At 44.3% G+C, this 17,523-nt stretch overlaps 1 protein-coding gene across 4 annotated transcripts; it reads left to right on the top strand.

Moving 5' to 3' along the window:
• Positions 1-11,547, top strand: LOC139542648 (TBC1 domain family member 25-like). Of its 4 annotated transcripts, none has more exons than XM_071348332.1 (7): positions 1-681; positions 1,609-1,718; positions 2,212-2,366; positions 2,601-2,800; positions 2,898-3,089; positions 4,308-4,583; positions 5,977-11,547. In XM_071348332.1, exons 1-7 carry the CDS (start codon positions 637-639, stop codon positions 7,726-7,728), a joined length of 2,730 nt encoding a protein of 909 aa, XP_071204433.1. In that variant the 5' UTR covers positions 1-636; the 3' UTR covers positions 7,729-11,547. The 4 variants fall into 4 exon arrangements, with proteins under 4 accessions (XP_071204433.1, XP_071204436.1, XP_071204435.1 ...); XM_071348335.1 differs by having other exon boundaries at positions 2-681; positions 1,609-1,677; XM_071348334.1 differs by having other exon boundaries at positions 5-681; positions 2,601-2,725.
• Positions 11,548-17,523: the final 5,976 nt, after the last annotated feature.

The raw sequence follows: 17,523 nt of genomic DNA, 5'->3' as shown, positions 1-17,523 counted from the left end.
ATTTAACTTTGGATTGGAGATGCTTAATGTGAGTCTGGAAGGAGAGTTTACAGTCTAGCCCCCAAAAAGTACACACTTTCCATTGGGAAACTAGGGCGTCATCTTTCTACGAAGAGTTTCCATGTTGGAAATTACCGAGTTCCGAGTGTCCTTAAACGTACCATCAGCAGCACTAAATGATGTAATGTATACGTGCGTCATATCCTGTGTTCCAGGCGTGAAGGCTGAAACTTCAATATTTTTTGGAGATATTAAAAGTCCTCATTTGTTAGCAAGAAAGGCATTTTGGGTATTTTTCAAATTTTGAGCTAGAATATTAACATCGGATTATACTCAAATTCTGTAGTAAATTATATTTTCTGTTTCTTGTTACTCTGAACATAATCACGGAAATAACCTTTGACAAATTAGCTTCAGTGAAGTACTGCAAATGTGTGAATAAACTTTTATTTTTAAACAAATTTCCGTCAAACAGGAAGCAGATTTCTCTTATTGTCGCAGATGTACAGGTCTGAACAAAGCGGCGACTGAAAAACATGAGTCGCCGCAACCGTTCTCTTCCAATTTGACAAATGCCTATGTAAGAAAAATCTAATTGAATACAACCTTCGTGGGTCCAGTGGACTCCTCATCAACATGGCAACTGATGAGGAGAGGGGCGTAGTGCGTGTCAAAGTCAAGGTGAGGAATATGTGAACGTTGGAATAGCTGCAGCTAGCTTGGGGTACCCTTTGACATGTATCACATTTCCAGGTAGCTAGCTTTATTGTTATCACTGTGGCTGACGTATTTTGGCCATTTCTCGTTAAATGTTGGTGACTTTTGCGTTAGCTTGTAGCAGTTTGAACTGCTATCCTTTTCTTCTACCCAGAACAGTGCTTTGTTTTTTGTTTTAGCATTGATCCTGCTAACATCTAATGAGTAATAGTGGACAGTTATTCTGAACGTAACCCTCTTGGATCTTCTGACTACAAAAAGTAAAAAATGTATCAATGAAAAATAACGGATTAGGAAGATTCGATTATTGACAATAGGTCTAACTAACTACCTGCTGCTGGTGTTTATATGTGATCGTGCACCGGGGAAACAATTTTAAAGAAATATTGAGAGTCAACTAAAACCCGCGAATCTTGACAGCTAGTCAGGTTGGTTTATTGTGTTATACCAAATAAGGAACTCAGTTATTCACAGACAGAACTCCACAGTGACGTGGCTGGTTATTATAACCTTGTTTTGATGCTTTAGTAATAGTAGTGAGTCATTTAGTTAACATCGCCGTCATCACCAGAACAGCTCTGAGCTCTTGACTGAGAACTGGTGACAAATATAGCCTACACCATTTTTGATCTACGACCCAATCGTTACAAAAAAAGGTTAGTCTGTCATTGTAGAAGGTCAGTCTGCTATTTATGACATTCACCTTTGTTGTTTGCTTTTGGTAGCCTGGGTTAACTGAATTTCAAAACTTAATTCTGGAACCCAGGCTAGCCTTTTTATTGGAACTAAAGAATGACATTGATTCAGTCACACGATTTACAGTGATGATATGAAATAGGCCTACAATGTACCTCAATGAATGTTTACATTATTGTTTCTCGCCTTCCTCAGAAGTGTGAGGGGATGCTGCCAGTGGAGTTTCGCTCATTTGCTGTGGATCCTCAGATAACATCCCTTGAGGTGCTACAGCACATCCTCATCCGAGCCTTTGAGTTAAATGGGTGAGGAGGAGCATCAACATAATGTCTACAGTGCTGTTGATTGACATGGCAAGCAGAATTGTGGAGGTGCATAAAAATGGCAGCCTCCATGCACTTTACTAAGTTTGACTTTTGTACTGGTCTTCGTTACTCTTTTTTGTATTGGCATTAGCACAGTGTACATGATCCTCATTTTAGCTCCAAGATGGCTGCAGTTTGAAAAAGTAGATTGTGCTGATTTGTTGGCGCATTTAACCATGTCGTGCGCCATAGTTTAAAAACTCCATGGATAGTGCTAAACATTGACAGCATATCTGAATTCCACCATTATTTTGCACTTTCACCATTCTGCAGACATTATTAGAAAGTATTGTTTTGGGAGAAAGCTTTGCCTACAATAAAGTTAGAAAACGTTATGGAGATGGATATGGAATGACTTGGATTGCCATGCTTTCTAGAATTGATATCAGCCTTTTAAATATTGCTATCAGCTATTTTCTTGTTTCCTAATTAGCAAACGCAACTTTGGAATAAGTTACCTATCCCGGGACCGTGGAGGTTTGGAAGTGTATCTTTCGCTCCTGTCTGACTGGGATTTAGATGCTGCATTTGTCAGTGCAGCTAAACCTTATCTACAGCTCAAGATGGACATTAAGCCTGCCGAAGACAGTAAGCAGACCTGTCAAACGTTCTGTTGATGTGTTCCTATTGGTCACCACCTGAAGAACTTGTGTGTGTGTGCACGCTTTCATTCAGTATATGTTTTTGGGATATGTGTTAAATTAGTTTGTCAAGTATCTCCATCCTATTGAAGCTTTTTTTTTTTGCGATGTATTTGTTGGCCTCTCCTTCATACAGTCCCATTTTATTGACCATCTCGTTTTTCCACTTTCTTCCTTTTAGGTCCCGTTATGGAAGACTGGGACATAATAAGCCCCAAAGAAGTGATTTGTTCTGACCAGCTTCCCGGGGATAGGAGGTCCTTGGCGGCTGCGGCCCTCCCCTTCACCCAGTCCCTACTGTCCCAGGTTACTGACAACGCTCTCGCTCTTCACCCTGTCAGCCATCTTTTTTACCAGCCAGTCACTGCTGCCTTGAGTCAGGTCCTTCTGCTAATGCTAAATATCTCCAGTTCTTAGGTTAGTGTTGCTCCCAATGACCCACCTGCGGTTTAATCTCTTGCTGTCTGTCTCTGTTCAGATGATGGGTCGAACACTGTCCAGAGTACAACAGGCCTTGAGCTGGTCTTACGGGGAGGAGGTGAAGCCTTTCAAGCCCCCTTTGAGCGATGCGGAGTTCCACAGTTACCTCAACGGCCAGGGCCAGCTTTCCCGACCAGAGGAACTGAGGCTACGCATCTATCATGGTGGGGTAGAGCCTTCACTACGCAAGGTAACAGAGCATTCACTGAGAGATTCCAACAACAAGTGTGCTAACAGACAGCTCTTTTAACCCTCGATACCAAAGCATTTCACAAATATAATTGAAAGTACTAGAATATCATATAAAATCCCATAGGGCCGAATCTTAACTTGAGTGTGTTTAACTTAGACTTTCTCGTAACCATGCATTGGTGTCAATGAGATTTATGCAGACATTTGAGTTTGAGAAGGGCCCATGGTCTCCAAAGCATTGACGGGAATTGTATAATTATGGTCTTTGGATATTAATAATTTCCCGAAGTGTGAATTAGATGTGGGACTAAAGCATTTGGGTGTATCCATGTTTCACTTCGGAGTGTAAACAGAGTATCTATGTAGGTCATTCAATGTGGAACATGAATGTATGATAAAAATGAGCACAAAGAAATGCCATTTGGATGTAGAAGAGCTATATTGTTAAATTACTATACACTCACTGTATTGTATGAACATAGATATTTTAGATAGTGAAGCTAAAACATTTAATTTGGCTCTGAGGTGGCAGTACAGAATTTCACCTTTTATTTTATGGTATTTTCACACATCTGTTTTACCATTTAGAAATGAAAGCACTTTATGTATCTTGTCCCCCCCATTTGAAGGTATCATAAGTATTTGGACAAATTCACTTATGTGTATTAAAGTAGTCAAAAGTTTAGTATTTGGTCCCATATTTCTAGCATGCCAAGACTACAACAACCTTGCAACATTTGTTTTGGTTGTTTTTCAGATGATGTTGTGTCTAATAGAAGGGAATGGTATATAATGTATTGTCATTGTAAATAAGAATAGAATATGTTTTTGAACACTTTACATTAATGTGGATGCTACCATGATTACGGATAATCATGAATGAATTGTGGATAATGATGAAAAAAATGCTAACCTCCACTGTTATTGGTAATGGTGATAGGTTAGCATCTCTTGGGGGTATGATCTTTGTGCCTTTAACTTTCTCACTCATCATTATTCACAATTCCTTCAAGATTATCTGTAATCGTGGTAGCATCCACATCAATGTAGAAGTGTTCTTTACTGTCGCCTCATATGAAACATTTGATCTAAAATTCAAAATACTGGAGTATAGAGCCTACAAAATGCTGGTGTATATCCTACATGTCAAACCCCTTCTCCAATGGACATTTTGTGGTAAAAAGAATTTCAGATCTGTCATTTCCTCTGTTTCCAGGTTGTGTGGCGTTACCTCCTGAACGTGTACCCCGATGGGCTGACCGGTCAGGAGAGGATGGACTACATGAAGAGAAAGACTAGGGAGTACGACCAGCTAAAGGGGGAGTGGTCAGCTAGGGTCAGTCCAGAGGACCTGGAGTTCATCAGGGGCAACGTACTGAAGGACGTCCTGAGGACCGACCGGGCCCATCCCTATTACGCCGGCTCCGAGGACAGCCCCCACCTCACCGCTCTCACCGACCTGCTTACCACCTTTGCCATTACACATCCACAGGTGTTGGGATCAATTATTTCTCTGTCCTCTTTGGTAGCCTGCTGGTGGCGTTATACGGACATGTTTGCATTCCTTTTACATTCTTGACATGCTAAGGGGTGTGGTGTTATTAGCTCAGTGAGAACAAATATATGCTCAACGCTGGTGTTTGGCGTCTTCAATTCTGTCTATTTGCTTTTGAGTTATGATTAGTAAACTCTGTCTGCTTGCAGTGATACAGTATATAGACAAACGTATGTGGACACCCCTTCAAATTAGTGGATTTGTCTATTTCAGCCACACCCATTGCTGACAGGTGTGCAAAATGGAGCACACAGCCATGTAATCTCCATAGACAAACATTGGCAGTAGAATGGCCTTACTGAAGAACTCAGGGACTTTCAATGTGGCACCGTCATAGGTTGCCACCTTTCCAACAAGTCAGTTTCTCAAATTTCTGCCCTGCTAGAGCTGCCCCGGTCAACTGTAAGTTCTGTTATTGTGAAGTGGAAACATCTAGGAGCAACAATGGCTCAGCCACGAAGTGGTAGGTCACACGAGCTCACAGAACGGGATAGCCGAGTGCTAAAGCGCACAGCTCATAAAATAATTGTCTGTCTTCGGTTGCAACACTCACTACCGAGTTCCAAACTGCCTCTGGAAGCAACATCAGCACAATAACAGTTTGTCGCGAGCTTTATGAAATGGTTTCCATGGCTGAGCAGCCACACACAACCCTAAGATTGCAATGCCAAGCGTTGGCTGGAGTGGTGTAAAGCTCGCTGCCATTGGACTCTGGAGTAGTGGAAAAACGTTCTCTGGAGGGATGAATCATGCTTTACCATCTGGCAGTCCGACGGACGATTTTGGGTTTGGCAGATGCCAGGAGAGCGCTACCTTCCCAAATGCATAGTGCCAACTGTAAAGTTTGGTGCATGAGGAATAATGGTCTGGGGCTGTTTCTCATGTTTCGGGCTAGGGAAATCTTAACGTTACAGTTAATAATGACATTCTAGACGATTAAGTGCTTCCAACTTTGTGGCAACAGTTTGAGGAAAGACCCTTTCCTGTTTCAGTATGACAATGCCCCTGTGCACACAGCGGGTTCCATACAGAAATGGTTTGTCGAGATCGGTGTGGAAGAACTTCACTGGCCTGCACAGAGGCCTGACCTCAACCCCATCGAACAACTTTGAGAATAATTGAAACACCGACTGCGAGCCAGGCCTAAACGCCCAACATCAGTGCCCGACCTCACTAATGCTCTTGTGGCTGAATGGAACCAATTCCATATTAATGCCCAATATTTTGGAATTAAATGTTTGGCAAGCAGGTGTCCACATACTTTTGTTCATGTAGTGTATGTAATCCTAGTTTTTGCTGTGTTTTAATTCATTTCAACTCTGTTTCGTAGGTGTCGTACTGCCAAGGCATGAGTGACATCGCTTCTCCGATACTTGCCGTTATGGACAATGAGGCACATGCATTCATCTGTTTCTGTGGCATCATGAAACGCCTAGAGGGCAATTTCCGCCCGGATGGCCAACTCATGTCCGTCAAGTTCCAGCATCTGAAGCTGCTACTGCAGTACTCAGACCCCGAGTTCTACTGTTATTTGGTGTCCCGCGGAGCTGATGACCTGTTCTTCTGTTACCGCTGGCTGCTCTTGGAACTCAAACGGGAGTTTGCCTTCGACGATGCCCTGAGGATGCTGGAGGTCACCTGGAGCTCCCTGCCTCCTGATCCTCCCGAAACGGAAGTGGAGCTTTTTGGGCCGCCCCTAGAGACAGACCAGACCAGAATGACATCTGAGAGTGGTGTTGAAAAGAGGCCTGCTTTCGCAGGTGAAGAAGAAGGGGAGCAGAAAGAGAAGCAGCGGCGACGACACATGTTGAGGCCTTCAAGAGAGGAGGCAGACGGCGGGAGAAAGATCGACATGGAGGAAGGAGAGCGGGAGGACAGAGGGGCCAGAAGAGAGGGTGAGGGGAACTTCGACATGCCTTACGTAGGAGAGGAGAAGGCGCACAACAATGCACCTGTTCCTCCCTTTGAGAAGCAGACCAGTTTTGGTGAGTTCAAATACTACAATGCACGGAACAAGGACAGCTTTGATTTCGTGGAGAGAGACCCACCAGAGGGTCCTGTTGAGATGGAAGCCTCCTTGCACCCTGTATCAAGTCCACCGGCCCGGCAGGGCACCGAGGACAGCGAGGAGGATCCAGGGGAGAGAGCACCTCTTATAACGGATGATGACAAGTCCTCCAGCCCAGAGACGGAGGAGAGGAGCTCCCCTAATGGACAAACAGCATCTCCGGTCTCCCCATTTCCTCATGGTCTGCCAAGCTGGAAGAATGGTTCCTCTTTGTCTCCAGGCTCCACTCCCTCCCCCTCAAGTTGGAGAGGTGCCTCCCCAGACACCCCGTCACCAAAGTACACCTCCCCCATTTTACCCAACGGAAGGGTTGAGTCGCCAGAGAAAGCCACAAGAGGATTTGCTTCCTTTGCCTCGGTGCCGAACGGAACCGGAGCTAACTCTCCCGCTACCCCAACAGGGAGGTCCTTGGTTTCCTCTCCCCTACTGACTAGATCATTGCTCTCCTCCCCTATTTTGTCCTTCGGGAGAGCTCTTCCTTCGCTGCCGGTCAGCACAGTCAACAAGTCCTTTCCCAGTAACCTCCCTTCTCCTTGCAGCAGAGCCTCCAGCACCGCGCCCAACACTCCAAATTCAACCAAACCAGAGAATACCACCATCAAACCTTGTTCCCTGCCACCGCCTCAAGAGTTTGGTAAAGGGAATCCTTTCATGTTGTTCCTTTGCCTGTCAATCCTGTTGGAGCATCGAGACCACATTATAAAGAACAGCTTTGATTACAACGAGCTGGCTATGCACTTTGACCGCCTTGTTCGGCGACACAATCTGGGCAGGGTGCTGCAGCGCGCCAAGGCCTTGTTTGCGGACTACCTGCAGAGTGAGGTGTGGGATTCAGAGGAAGGGGATGAGGTCAGCTCGGACTCGCCCACCACAGTCACTGCTGCTTTCCACTCCCCGCCCCCCTCTGCCACCAGGCCTCTTTTTACCCCTTTGTCATCCTCTCCAAACTCCACCTATAATCTGGCTGATACCATACCTGCCCCTTCACCTGTCTCCCTCTCTCCTTCCTCTTGACTTCTGTCACTATATCCCCATCCCCAACACATTTACAGTACAATGACTAATGGTTGCCTAGTCCAGCTGTTTGTCCCTTTATCGTTGCTCATCTTATTTAGCTCTCCACCCATACCAGACTTGACTAGAAGGTTACTACTGTATGTTTTTCATGTCTATGCTGTCAGTATTGCTCTTCACTCCATTTCCTCTAATCGACAAGTCCTCATGCTTACTCTTGCCTTGCTATGCACTCATCCATTGAGTTTTTACTGTTTCAAACTTTTAGTTACAGGGATAATAATAATGTTTCAAATACCTTTTACCTTTTATATGGTTAACATAGATAAGAACCTCATTGGATAAGCCACAACTGTGTCTTCTTGACCAAAGAGCTCTAGTTGTGTGATCACACTGCTAAGAACCAACACTGGCACATTGCTAGTCTGGACTCTTTAGCATAACGGCAGTGTGTATGGTTACTGGTTCAAGCTCTGCCCCCTCTGTTCCCTGACTTGGCTACAGTTGGAGTGGGCGCTGGCCATTGGAACTATGGAGAAATATGAACAGTATGAATGAGTCATGCGATTCCCCTTAAAAATGCCCTGTTGAGAATATATAAAATATGCCTGTATTTGACTGCACACATGCCAGCATAGTGATTATGAGGACACTAACAACAGCAACTGAGCTTTGTAAAGGTTATATTCGTGAGTCAGTAATTGCATTGTGTATCATTACATTTTCTATCAAAATAATTTCAATACTGTATAATTTTGTTGTTGCAAGGTCACATTTTAAATATCAAGGTGAGATGAAGTTATTTTCTTTAGAAATACTATGAAGCATGGTGTGCCCCATAGGAATCTGAATGGCAAAGAAAAGTTACAGTATATTGGGAGAGGCCTTATAAGAAATGGATGGGTTTCAGTACTGCAGTTTCATGGCCAGTTTCTGCATTTGCACTCACAATTGACTATTGTTTGCTTTTGAATCACACATAACCACTATGATCTGAACAATATACTGTATTAAATGGGAATGTTTTGCTATTCAGGGGTTCAATGGATCATTCAATCGATAACAAAAAATGGATGCGCAAATTTTGCATTTGCCCTAGATCATGTATGGCCCTAGGTGTGTACATTGCACAATGTGCACATAGTTACTATATGGTGCTAAAAGATTTCATAAAGTATAGGATTCATCCCGGCTTCATGAGAATGGTTATAAATGTGTAAATTAATGTTATATTGCACAGTTCTGGCCATATATGGTCACCCCTGAACTTTTCTTAAATAATTCCCTATTTCTTCTCTAATAAGTTTAATCAAAAATTAACTTTTGGTCACCACACCTTATTGGATTTTCAACCAACGGACAAATTAAGCATTCGAAGAAAATAACACCCTCTCCACAATAAAACATGGGGGAGGTTTGCTACCACTGGTACGGGGCTTGAATGTGTACAATACATTCAGATTAACTCAGCAGATTATCAAGGTGGTTTGGAGTGCAATGTTCAACCCAGTGTACAAAAACTGTCTATGTTAAATGTTGTGGGTCTTCCAGCAGGTCAACAACCCCGAACACATCAGAAGCACGCTGGAATGGTTCAAGAAGAAACTCTGGACTGGCCAGCAAAGAGTCCAGATCTGAATCACATCTATAACCAATGGCGAGAGCTGAAAACAGCAGTTGGTGGAGGGCACCCCTCAAATATTGAAGAATTAGAGCAGTTTGCTGCTGAAGAGTGGGACAAATTGACAGTAGAAAGGAGCAGCAAGTTCATTGATGGCTACAAGAAGCATTTGTTGGCAGTTACAGTACATTTTTAAAATATTCAGACCCCTTCACTTTTTCCACATTTTATGTTATGTTACAGCCTTATTCTAAAACAGATTAACTTATTCTACACACAGAGCGAAAACTTTAAAATGTAAAACAAATACCTTATTTACATAACTATTCAGACCCTTTGCTATGAGACTCAAAATTGAGCTCAGGTGCATCCTGTTTCCATTGATTGTCCTTGAGACGTTTCTAAAACTTGATTGGAGTCCACCTGTGGTAAAATTCAATTGATTGGACATGATTTGGAAAGGCACACACCTGTCTACACAAGGTCCAAGGGTTGACAGTGCATGTCATAGCAAAAACCAAGCCATGGAATTGGAAGGAATTGTCCGTAGAGCTCCAAGACAGGATTGTGTCGTCACAGATCTGGGGAAGGGTACCAAAGCATTTCTGCTTTCATTGAAGGTCCTCATTGAAGGTCCCCAAAAACACAGTGGCCTCCATCATTCTTAAAGGGAACAAGTTTGGAACCACCAAGACTCTTCCTAGAGCTGTACACCAGGCCAAACTGAGCAATCGGTGGAGAAGGGCCTTGGTCAGAGAGGTGACCAAGAACCCGATGGTCACTCTGACAGAGCTCCAGTCTTCCTCTGTGGAGATGGTTGTCCTTCTGTAAGGTTCTCCCATCTCTGCAGCACTCCACCAATCAGGTGGAAGCCACTCCTCAGTAAAAGGCACATGACAGCCCGCTTGGAGTTTACCAGAAGGAACCTAAAGGGCTCTCAGACCATGAGAAACAACATTCTCTGATCTGATGAAACCAAGATTGAACTTTTTGGCCTGAATGCCAAGCATCACGTCTGGAGGAAACCTGGCACCCTCCCTACGATGAAGCATGGTAATGGCAGCATCATGCTGTGGGGATGTTTTTCAGCGGCAGGGACTGAGAGACTAGTCAGTCGAGGGAAAGATGAACGGCGCAAAGTACAGAGAGATCCTTGATGAAAACCTGCTCCAGAGCGCTCAGGACCTCAGACTGGGGTGAGGGTTCACCTTCCAACAGAACAACGACCCTAAGCACACAGCAAAAACAATGCAGGAGTGGCTTCGGGACAAGTCTGTGAATGTCCTTGAGTGGCCCAGCCAGAGCCCGTACTTGAACCCAATCGAATATCTCTGGAGAGACCTGAAAATAGCTGTGCAACGACGCTCCCCATCCAATCTGACAGAGCTTGAGAGGATCTGCAGAGAGGAATGGGAGAAACTCCCCAAATACAGGTGTGCCAAGCTTGTAGTGTCATACCCAAAAAGACTTGAGGCTGTAATCGCTGCCAAAGGTGCTTCAACAAAGTACTGAATAAAGAGTCTGAATACTTATGTAATATAATATAATATATACATATATATATTTTTTTTTTTATAGATTTGTGAAAATGTCGGAACCTGTTTGTGCTTAGTCATTATGGGGTATTGTGTGTAGATTTGAGGAGGGGGGGGGGAACAATTTAATCAATTTTAGAATAACAAAATGTGGAAACGTCAAGAGGTCTGAATACTTTCCAAAGGCACTGTGTCTTGCAAAAGTCTGAGCAACCAAGTACTATAGCTCCGGGGTGCCAATAATGTTGTCCATGCCATTTGTCTTAAGTTTACAATTTTAGTTTAGAAAACAAAGTTTACATAAATCAATTGGTTCTGCAATGTTGGCAATCCAATAACCAGGTGTGGAGACATTAAGCTTTTTTTCAATTTCAACTTATTTTAGAAGAAATAGGAATTTTAAGAAAAGTGCACGAGTGCCAATATATTTGTCTGGAAACTGTATGTCTGGAGAATTCTCTTTTCCTGTAAGATATTCGATTGATTGGTCAAGGTTTTACTCTGAAGCTAAACATTCCACTGTGAATTATATGGGCCACTTTCAGCAGGACAGAATGTTGTGTAACATACAGGTAGAAATATACTCAACAAAAATATAAACGCAACATGTAAAGTGTTGGTTACATGTTTCATGAGCTGAAATAAAAGATTTCAGAAATTGTATGTATGCACAAAAAGCTTATTTCTCTCAAATGTTGTGCACAAATTTGTTTACATCCCTGTTAATGAGCATTTCAACTTTGCAAAGATAATCCATCCACCTGACAGGTGTGGCATATCAAGAAGCTGATTAAACAGCATGATCATTACAAAGGTACACCTTGTGCTGGGGACAATAAAATGCCACTCAGAAATGTGCCCTTTTGTTACAACATAATGCCACAGATGTCTCAAGTTTTGAAGGGAGCCTCCAATTGGCATGCTGACTGCAGGAATGTCCACCAGAGCTGTTGCCAGATAATTGAATTTTAATTTCTCTACCATAAGCTGCCTCCAACATTGTTTTAGAGAATTTGGCTGTATGTCCAACTGGCCTAACAACCTCAGACGTATGGTGTTGTGTGGGTCATCGTTGTGAACAGAGTGCCCCATGGTGGTATTAGGGTTATGGTATGGACAGGCATAAGCAATTTGAATGCACAGAGATACCGTGGTGAGATCTTGAGACCCATTGTGCCATCCCCTCATGTTTCAGCATGATAATGCATGTCACAAGGATCTGTACACAATTTCTGGAAGCTGAAAATGTCCCAGTTCTCCCATGGCCTGCATACACACCAGACATGTCACCCATTGAGCATGTTTGGGATGCTCTGGATCAATGTGTATGACATCGTGTTCCAGGTCCCGCCACTTCGCACAGCCATTGAACAGGAGTGGGACAACATTCCACAGGCCACAATCAACAGCTTGAGCAACTCTATGCGAAGAAGATGTACTGCATGAGGAAAATGGTGGTCACACCAGATACTGACTGGTTTACTGATCCACGCCCCTACCTTTTTTTAAAGGTATTTGTGACCAACAGATGCATATCTGTATTCCCAGTCACGTGAAATCCATAGATTAGGGCATAAGGATTTTATTTCAATTGACTGATTTCCTTATATTAACTGTAACTCAGTAAAATCTTTGAAATTGCTGCATGTTGTGTTTATATTTTTGTTCAGTATAATAGCTTTGCAATTTCACTCAACTACTTTTGAGTCTTCCTTCTGAATGCAATATTGGTTGCAATTTGCAGAACTTCTGCATTTTTAGGTCAGATTTTTTTTCCTGAAAAAATTGACCATATTTCCTGGACAGGGCCTTTAACAAGGTTTATAAGTTATTGTCCTGATTTGGAAGTGTACTTGTGATTTTGAGTGATATTTGGAAATAACTTATAATGATGATTATTTGTTTCCTTTGTTTTTTGTATGATAGTGTTTTAAAGCCTGTTTAAACATTTACCCCTTGAAGAAACTTGCTAGATGGAATGCTAGCAATATGTGTATTTGTCCAATAAACAGACTCAATAATTGTAGTTATTCATATATTCATAAAACAGTCATTATGACTGAGTGTTGTATCATTAACCAAAAAACCATTTCTACCTGTAACAAGTTTGCACTAGATCAAGCACATTTTCAGAGAGAAAGGTTCAGATTCTTTTTGTTGTTAAATGTTCACTATATGAAGACAATAGTTAGGCTTCCATCCACTTGAGATAGATTTTCGAGTGAATTGTCTAATACTCACTCAAAAAGATATGGACATTTTACTGGCAAAGGTATTTCCATCCCAATGATTTGTATATACACTAGATGACTGACACGGGGCGCTGTTTTGAAGCCACCGCATCTCCATCTTGGCACTCCCCCACCGTTTTACATTTTGTGGTCATCTTCAAAGTTCTTTCCCCCGGGTCGCAAAAAGCTAAATTAGCATGACACGAGCTGAAATATATGTAAAAGTCTTTGAAAATAAAACGCTTGGTATACGCTCAGTGCTCAGTTGATACTTGACAGAGATACCCTTGTTCTTGTGAGAAATCTTCAAAAAAAAGAACAGGAATTTTGAATGAATATGAAAAGCGTATACTAAAATATTAAAATACTACATGTCATGTGTCAAAATCGATATCCATCTTACCTCTATATTGTTTTATGTTCTTCAGATTTGAGAAGAAAGATGACGAGTTCAACGGGAAAGTGAGCCTGTCAGGTAGCCAGTAGCTTTAATTCTTGCACAGAATCCAGCCTAGCTGACATGTTGCAAACCACCATCCATTGATTTAGTCACCCTAATTCTGGGGAGTGCCAATATGGCCGACCTGTGACTTCAACGTCTTTCCCTGGCCTGAATACATAGCATCAGCAATAGAGTACCACAGTATGAGTCATAATACCCATAGAACCTAGCGGTCAAACAAGGAAATGGTTCCAATTGTTTTTCCACCATTCCTTTTACCCATACGGGATTTTACCCATACGGGAAAACACTTAAAATAAGGGCTGTGTTTCGTGTAGGCTTACCCTGGCGTGACGTTTTGATAACCATGTCAATCTCTCTAGGACAAGGTGAATTTTAGCATTATATTTGCCTGTTTTTACTCCCCATAAAGAACTACAAATTTCATGAAGATCTGGATAAGACTCCCAAATTGAGGCAAAGGTAAGAACCTCAGGATTAACTATCTAATGTTGGCTAAATTTAGTAATTATTGCTTTAAATTGACAATTATGTGATCAGTCTTGTGCAAGTTTTAAATTGACACAATACCTGTTAGTAAAGGTGTCAACTAAAGATGACGTGCAGGAGCTTACAGGGATTTGTAGTCTTGCATGATGTCTACCGTATTGCTAATTAGCATTTCGAATCTGAGAGTAAATAGAGCCGAATATATTGATAAACTGCTTCTCCAATAGAAATCCCCAATCACACTTGTAGGCGACGTCTAGGCGACCTTGGCTAGCTAAGCTCATGTGCAGAAATATCATTGGGTCTAACGGTCGTCTCGCACCAAACTGTGCATTTGCAGGCCGTCAAATCAAAGGCACTCCTTCGATTAAAGTATTTTTTAACGAAAATAAAAACGTGTCAGTTTATCACTTTCATGAAGTTGGAGTAATAACATGATAAAATTCTTAAGCCATTAGCTCGAATCTAGGTCGTGCCTTTATATTTCGAGAAAATTAACAACTAAGGAAAAAACATGTTCGTCTCTCATTGACTTCTCAAACCCCGGATTGGGGGGAGGCCAAGATGGCGGCTTGAACAGATGCTTTTTTACCGAGCTCCGCACCAAACTTCAGAAAGATGGTGAAAAAAACAAGTTTACAGTCATTACTATTACTCTTTTTATTCGTTCAAGATATAAGAACTTTCCTGTGACTGGAATAATAATTGGATAATTTATTTTGGCATGTCCATGCGAAGTCGTGACAAAAAAAGAAATGAAGAAGCTAGCCGTTCTACAAGAGAGGAACGTGCTTATAGACACCTGCCATAACTACGCTTGCCCTATGGATAATCTCATGCTTTCGAATGCTGTTGAAGATGACGAATTCCCCTCTTTACAGGTTACAGGTGCAAATGAACTCTACCCTTTCCTTACTCATCAACTCCAGGTCTGATGCGAACACCATGGTTATCGAAGGCTTGAAAAAGACTGGAGTTTGCATGTGGTGAAATCAAGGATGTGAAAATGAGAGTGTCGCAAAGTTTTAAAAAGTGTGGAAAAGGTGGAAAAGAATAACAATGTCTACCATAGACGTCTCACTGATCTGGAACAATACACAAGAAGATGGAACCTGAGACTCTACGGCGTGCCAGAGGTAGAGAATGAGGATGTGCGACGATAGGCTATCCGCCTCTCTGCCAAGAAGTTATGCCTGCAGAGAAGAACAAAGTTGGTGATACCATCGACGTTGTGCATCGCCTCAGCAAGAAGCAACAGCAAAACGATTCAAGACCAAGAGGTATCATCATCCTCTTCACTGACAGATTCTACAAGGATGCTGTCTGGAAAGCTGCTAGGAAGAACGCCTTCCTTCAGAGCCATGGTCTGTGTTTCGCCGAGCATCTCAGCCTGGAGGACATAGAAAGAAGGAACAAGTTGTGGCCAACGATCAAGAAAGCACGAAATGAGGGAAAGGCTGCTTACTTCGTCGGAGGACGAGGCTTCATCAACAGTTCAGAAATCCATATTCCTCCCTAGAATCTCACCAGAAGGAACAGATTGATGGTTTCAGCCATGGTATTCTCATTTTCCTTGTACTGATTAACGTTACCTTACTGTCACGCTCTGGCTTTAGGGAGGTTTTTTATTCTCTATTTTGGTTAGGCCAGGGTGTGACTAGGGTGGGCAGTCTATGTTCTTTTTTCTATGTTGTTGGTTTTCTATGTGTTTGGCCTGGTGTGGTTCCCAATCAGAGGCAGCTGTCTATCGTTGTCTCTGATTGGGAGCCATTACCGCTGCGTTTTGGTCTTCACCTTCTTCCGACGACAGCCATTACAGAATCACCCACCAACCAAGGACCAAGCAGCGTGGTATCGAGCAGCAGCGTTATCTGGACTCATGGACATGGGAGGAGATTTTGGATGGTAAGGGACCCTGGGCACAGGTTGGGAAATATCGCCGCTCCATGGAAGAACTGGAGGCAGCTAAAGCTGAGCGGCGGCGATATGAGGAGTTAGCACGGCAGCGCGACAGGCACGAGAGGCAGCCCCTCCCAAAAATTGGGGGGGAGCACACGGGGAGGTTGGCGGAGTCAGGCAATAGACCTGAGCCAACTCCCCGTGCTTACCGGAAGAAGCGCAGTACTGGTCAGGCACCGTGTTATGCGGTCAAGCGCACGGTGTCGCCAGTACACGCTCATAGCCCGGAGCGCTATAGGCCAGCATGGCAAGTGCCATGCGAGAGTGGGCATCCAGCCAGGGCGTGTTGTGCCGGCTCAGCGTGTCTGGTCTCCGGGTACGCCGTTTCGGCCCAGGGTATCCTGCGCCGGCTCTGCATGCTGTGTCTCCGGGGCGCTGGGAGGGTGCAGTGTGTCCTATGCCTGCGCTCCGCCCGTGCCGGGCGAATGTGGGCATTGAGCCTAAGGGAGAGGTGCGAGTAGTATGCACCAGATCTCCAGTGCTCCCCCACAGCCTGGTTCAACCTGTGCCTGCACTCTGGGGGGTCCGGGCTAAAGTGGTCATCCAGCCTGGAGGAGTGGTGCCAAGGCTGCGCACCAGAGCTCCAGTGCTCCCCCACAGCCCGGTCCATCCGGTGCCTCCTCCACACACCAGGCCTCCTGTAGGTCTCCCCAGCCTGGTGGGTCCTGTGGCAGCCCTACGCACCAGGCTGTCTCTCCTGTCCGGCGCTGCCAGAGTCTCTCTCCTGTCCGGCGCTGCCAGAGTCTCTCTCCTGTCCGGCGCTGCCAGAGTCTCTCTCCTGTCCGGCGCTGCCAGAGTCTCCCGCCTGTCCGGCGCTGCCAGAGTCTCCCGCCTGTCCGGCGCTGCCAGAGTCTGCCGCCTGTCCGGCGCTGCCAGAGTCTCCCGCCTGTCCGGCGCTGCCAGAGTCTCCCGCCTGTCCGGCGCTGCCAGAGTCTCCCGCCTGTCCGGCGCTGCCAGAGTCTCCCGCCTGTCCGGCGCTGCCAGAGTCTCCCGCCTGTCCGGCGCTGCCAGAGTCTCCCGCCTGTCCGGCGCTGCCAGAGGCGCCCTCTACGAGGGTCCCCGCTCCAGAGGTACCACCTAAGTGGGCCAAGACTGAGGTGGAGCGGGGTCCACGTCCCGCACCCGAGCCGCAGCCGTAAAGAAGTCCCACTCGGACCCTCCCCTTTAGAGTCAGGTTTTGCGGCCGGAGTCCGCACCTTTGGGGGGGGGGGGGTACTGTCACGCCCTGGCTATAAGAGAGGTTTTTTATTCTCTATTTTGGTTAGGCCAGGGTGTGACTAGGGTGGGCAGTCTATGTTCTTTTTTCTATGTTGTTTGTTTTCTATGTGTTTGGCCTGGTGTGGTTCCCAATCAGAGGCAGCTGTCTATCGTTCTCTGATTGGGAGCCATACTTAGGTAGCCTGTTTTCCCATTTTGTGTTGTGGGTGATTTATTTATGTTTAGTGTGTGTTGCACCTGACGGAGCTGTTTCGGTTGTCACTTTGTTGTTTTTGCTCT

Source organism: Salvelinus alpinus, chromosome 17, assembly GCF_045679555.1.
Source record: "Salvelinus alpinus chromosome 17, SLU_Salpinus.1, whole genome shotgun sequence".
NCBI classification, from domain to species: Eukaryota; Metazoa; Chordata; class Actinopteri; order Salmoniformes; family Salmonidae; genus Salvelinus; species Salvelinus alpinus.
The sequence above is the reverse complement of the archived record's forward strand: the minus strand, read 5'-3'. Positions and strand labels throughout refer to the sequence as shown.

Excerpts from the sequence above, each read along its gene's own strand:
- LOC139542648 (XM_071348332.1), top strand. The coding sequence starts at position 637 with ATGGCAACTGATGAGGAGAGGGGCGTAGTGCGTGTCAAAGTCAAG. Across the intron at positions 682-1,608 it reads TAGTGCGTGTCAAAGTCAAG|AAGTGTGAGGGGATGCTGCC; the intron begins GTGAGGAATATG and ends CGCCTTCCTCAG. Across the intron at positions 3,090-4,307 it reads TAGAGCCTTCACTACGCAAG|GTTGTGTGGCGTTACCTCCT; the intron begins GTAACAGAGCAT and ends CTCTGTTTCCAG.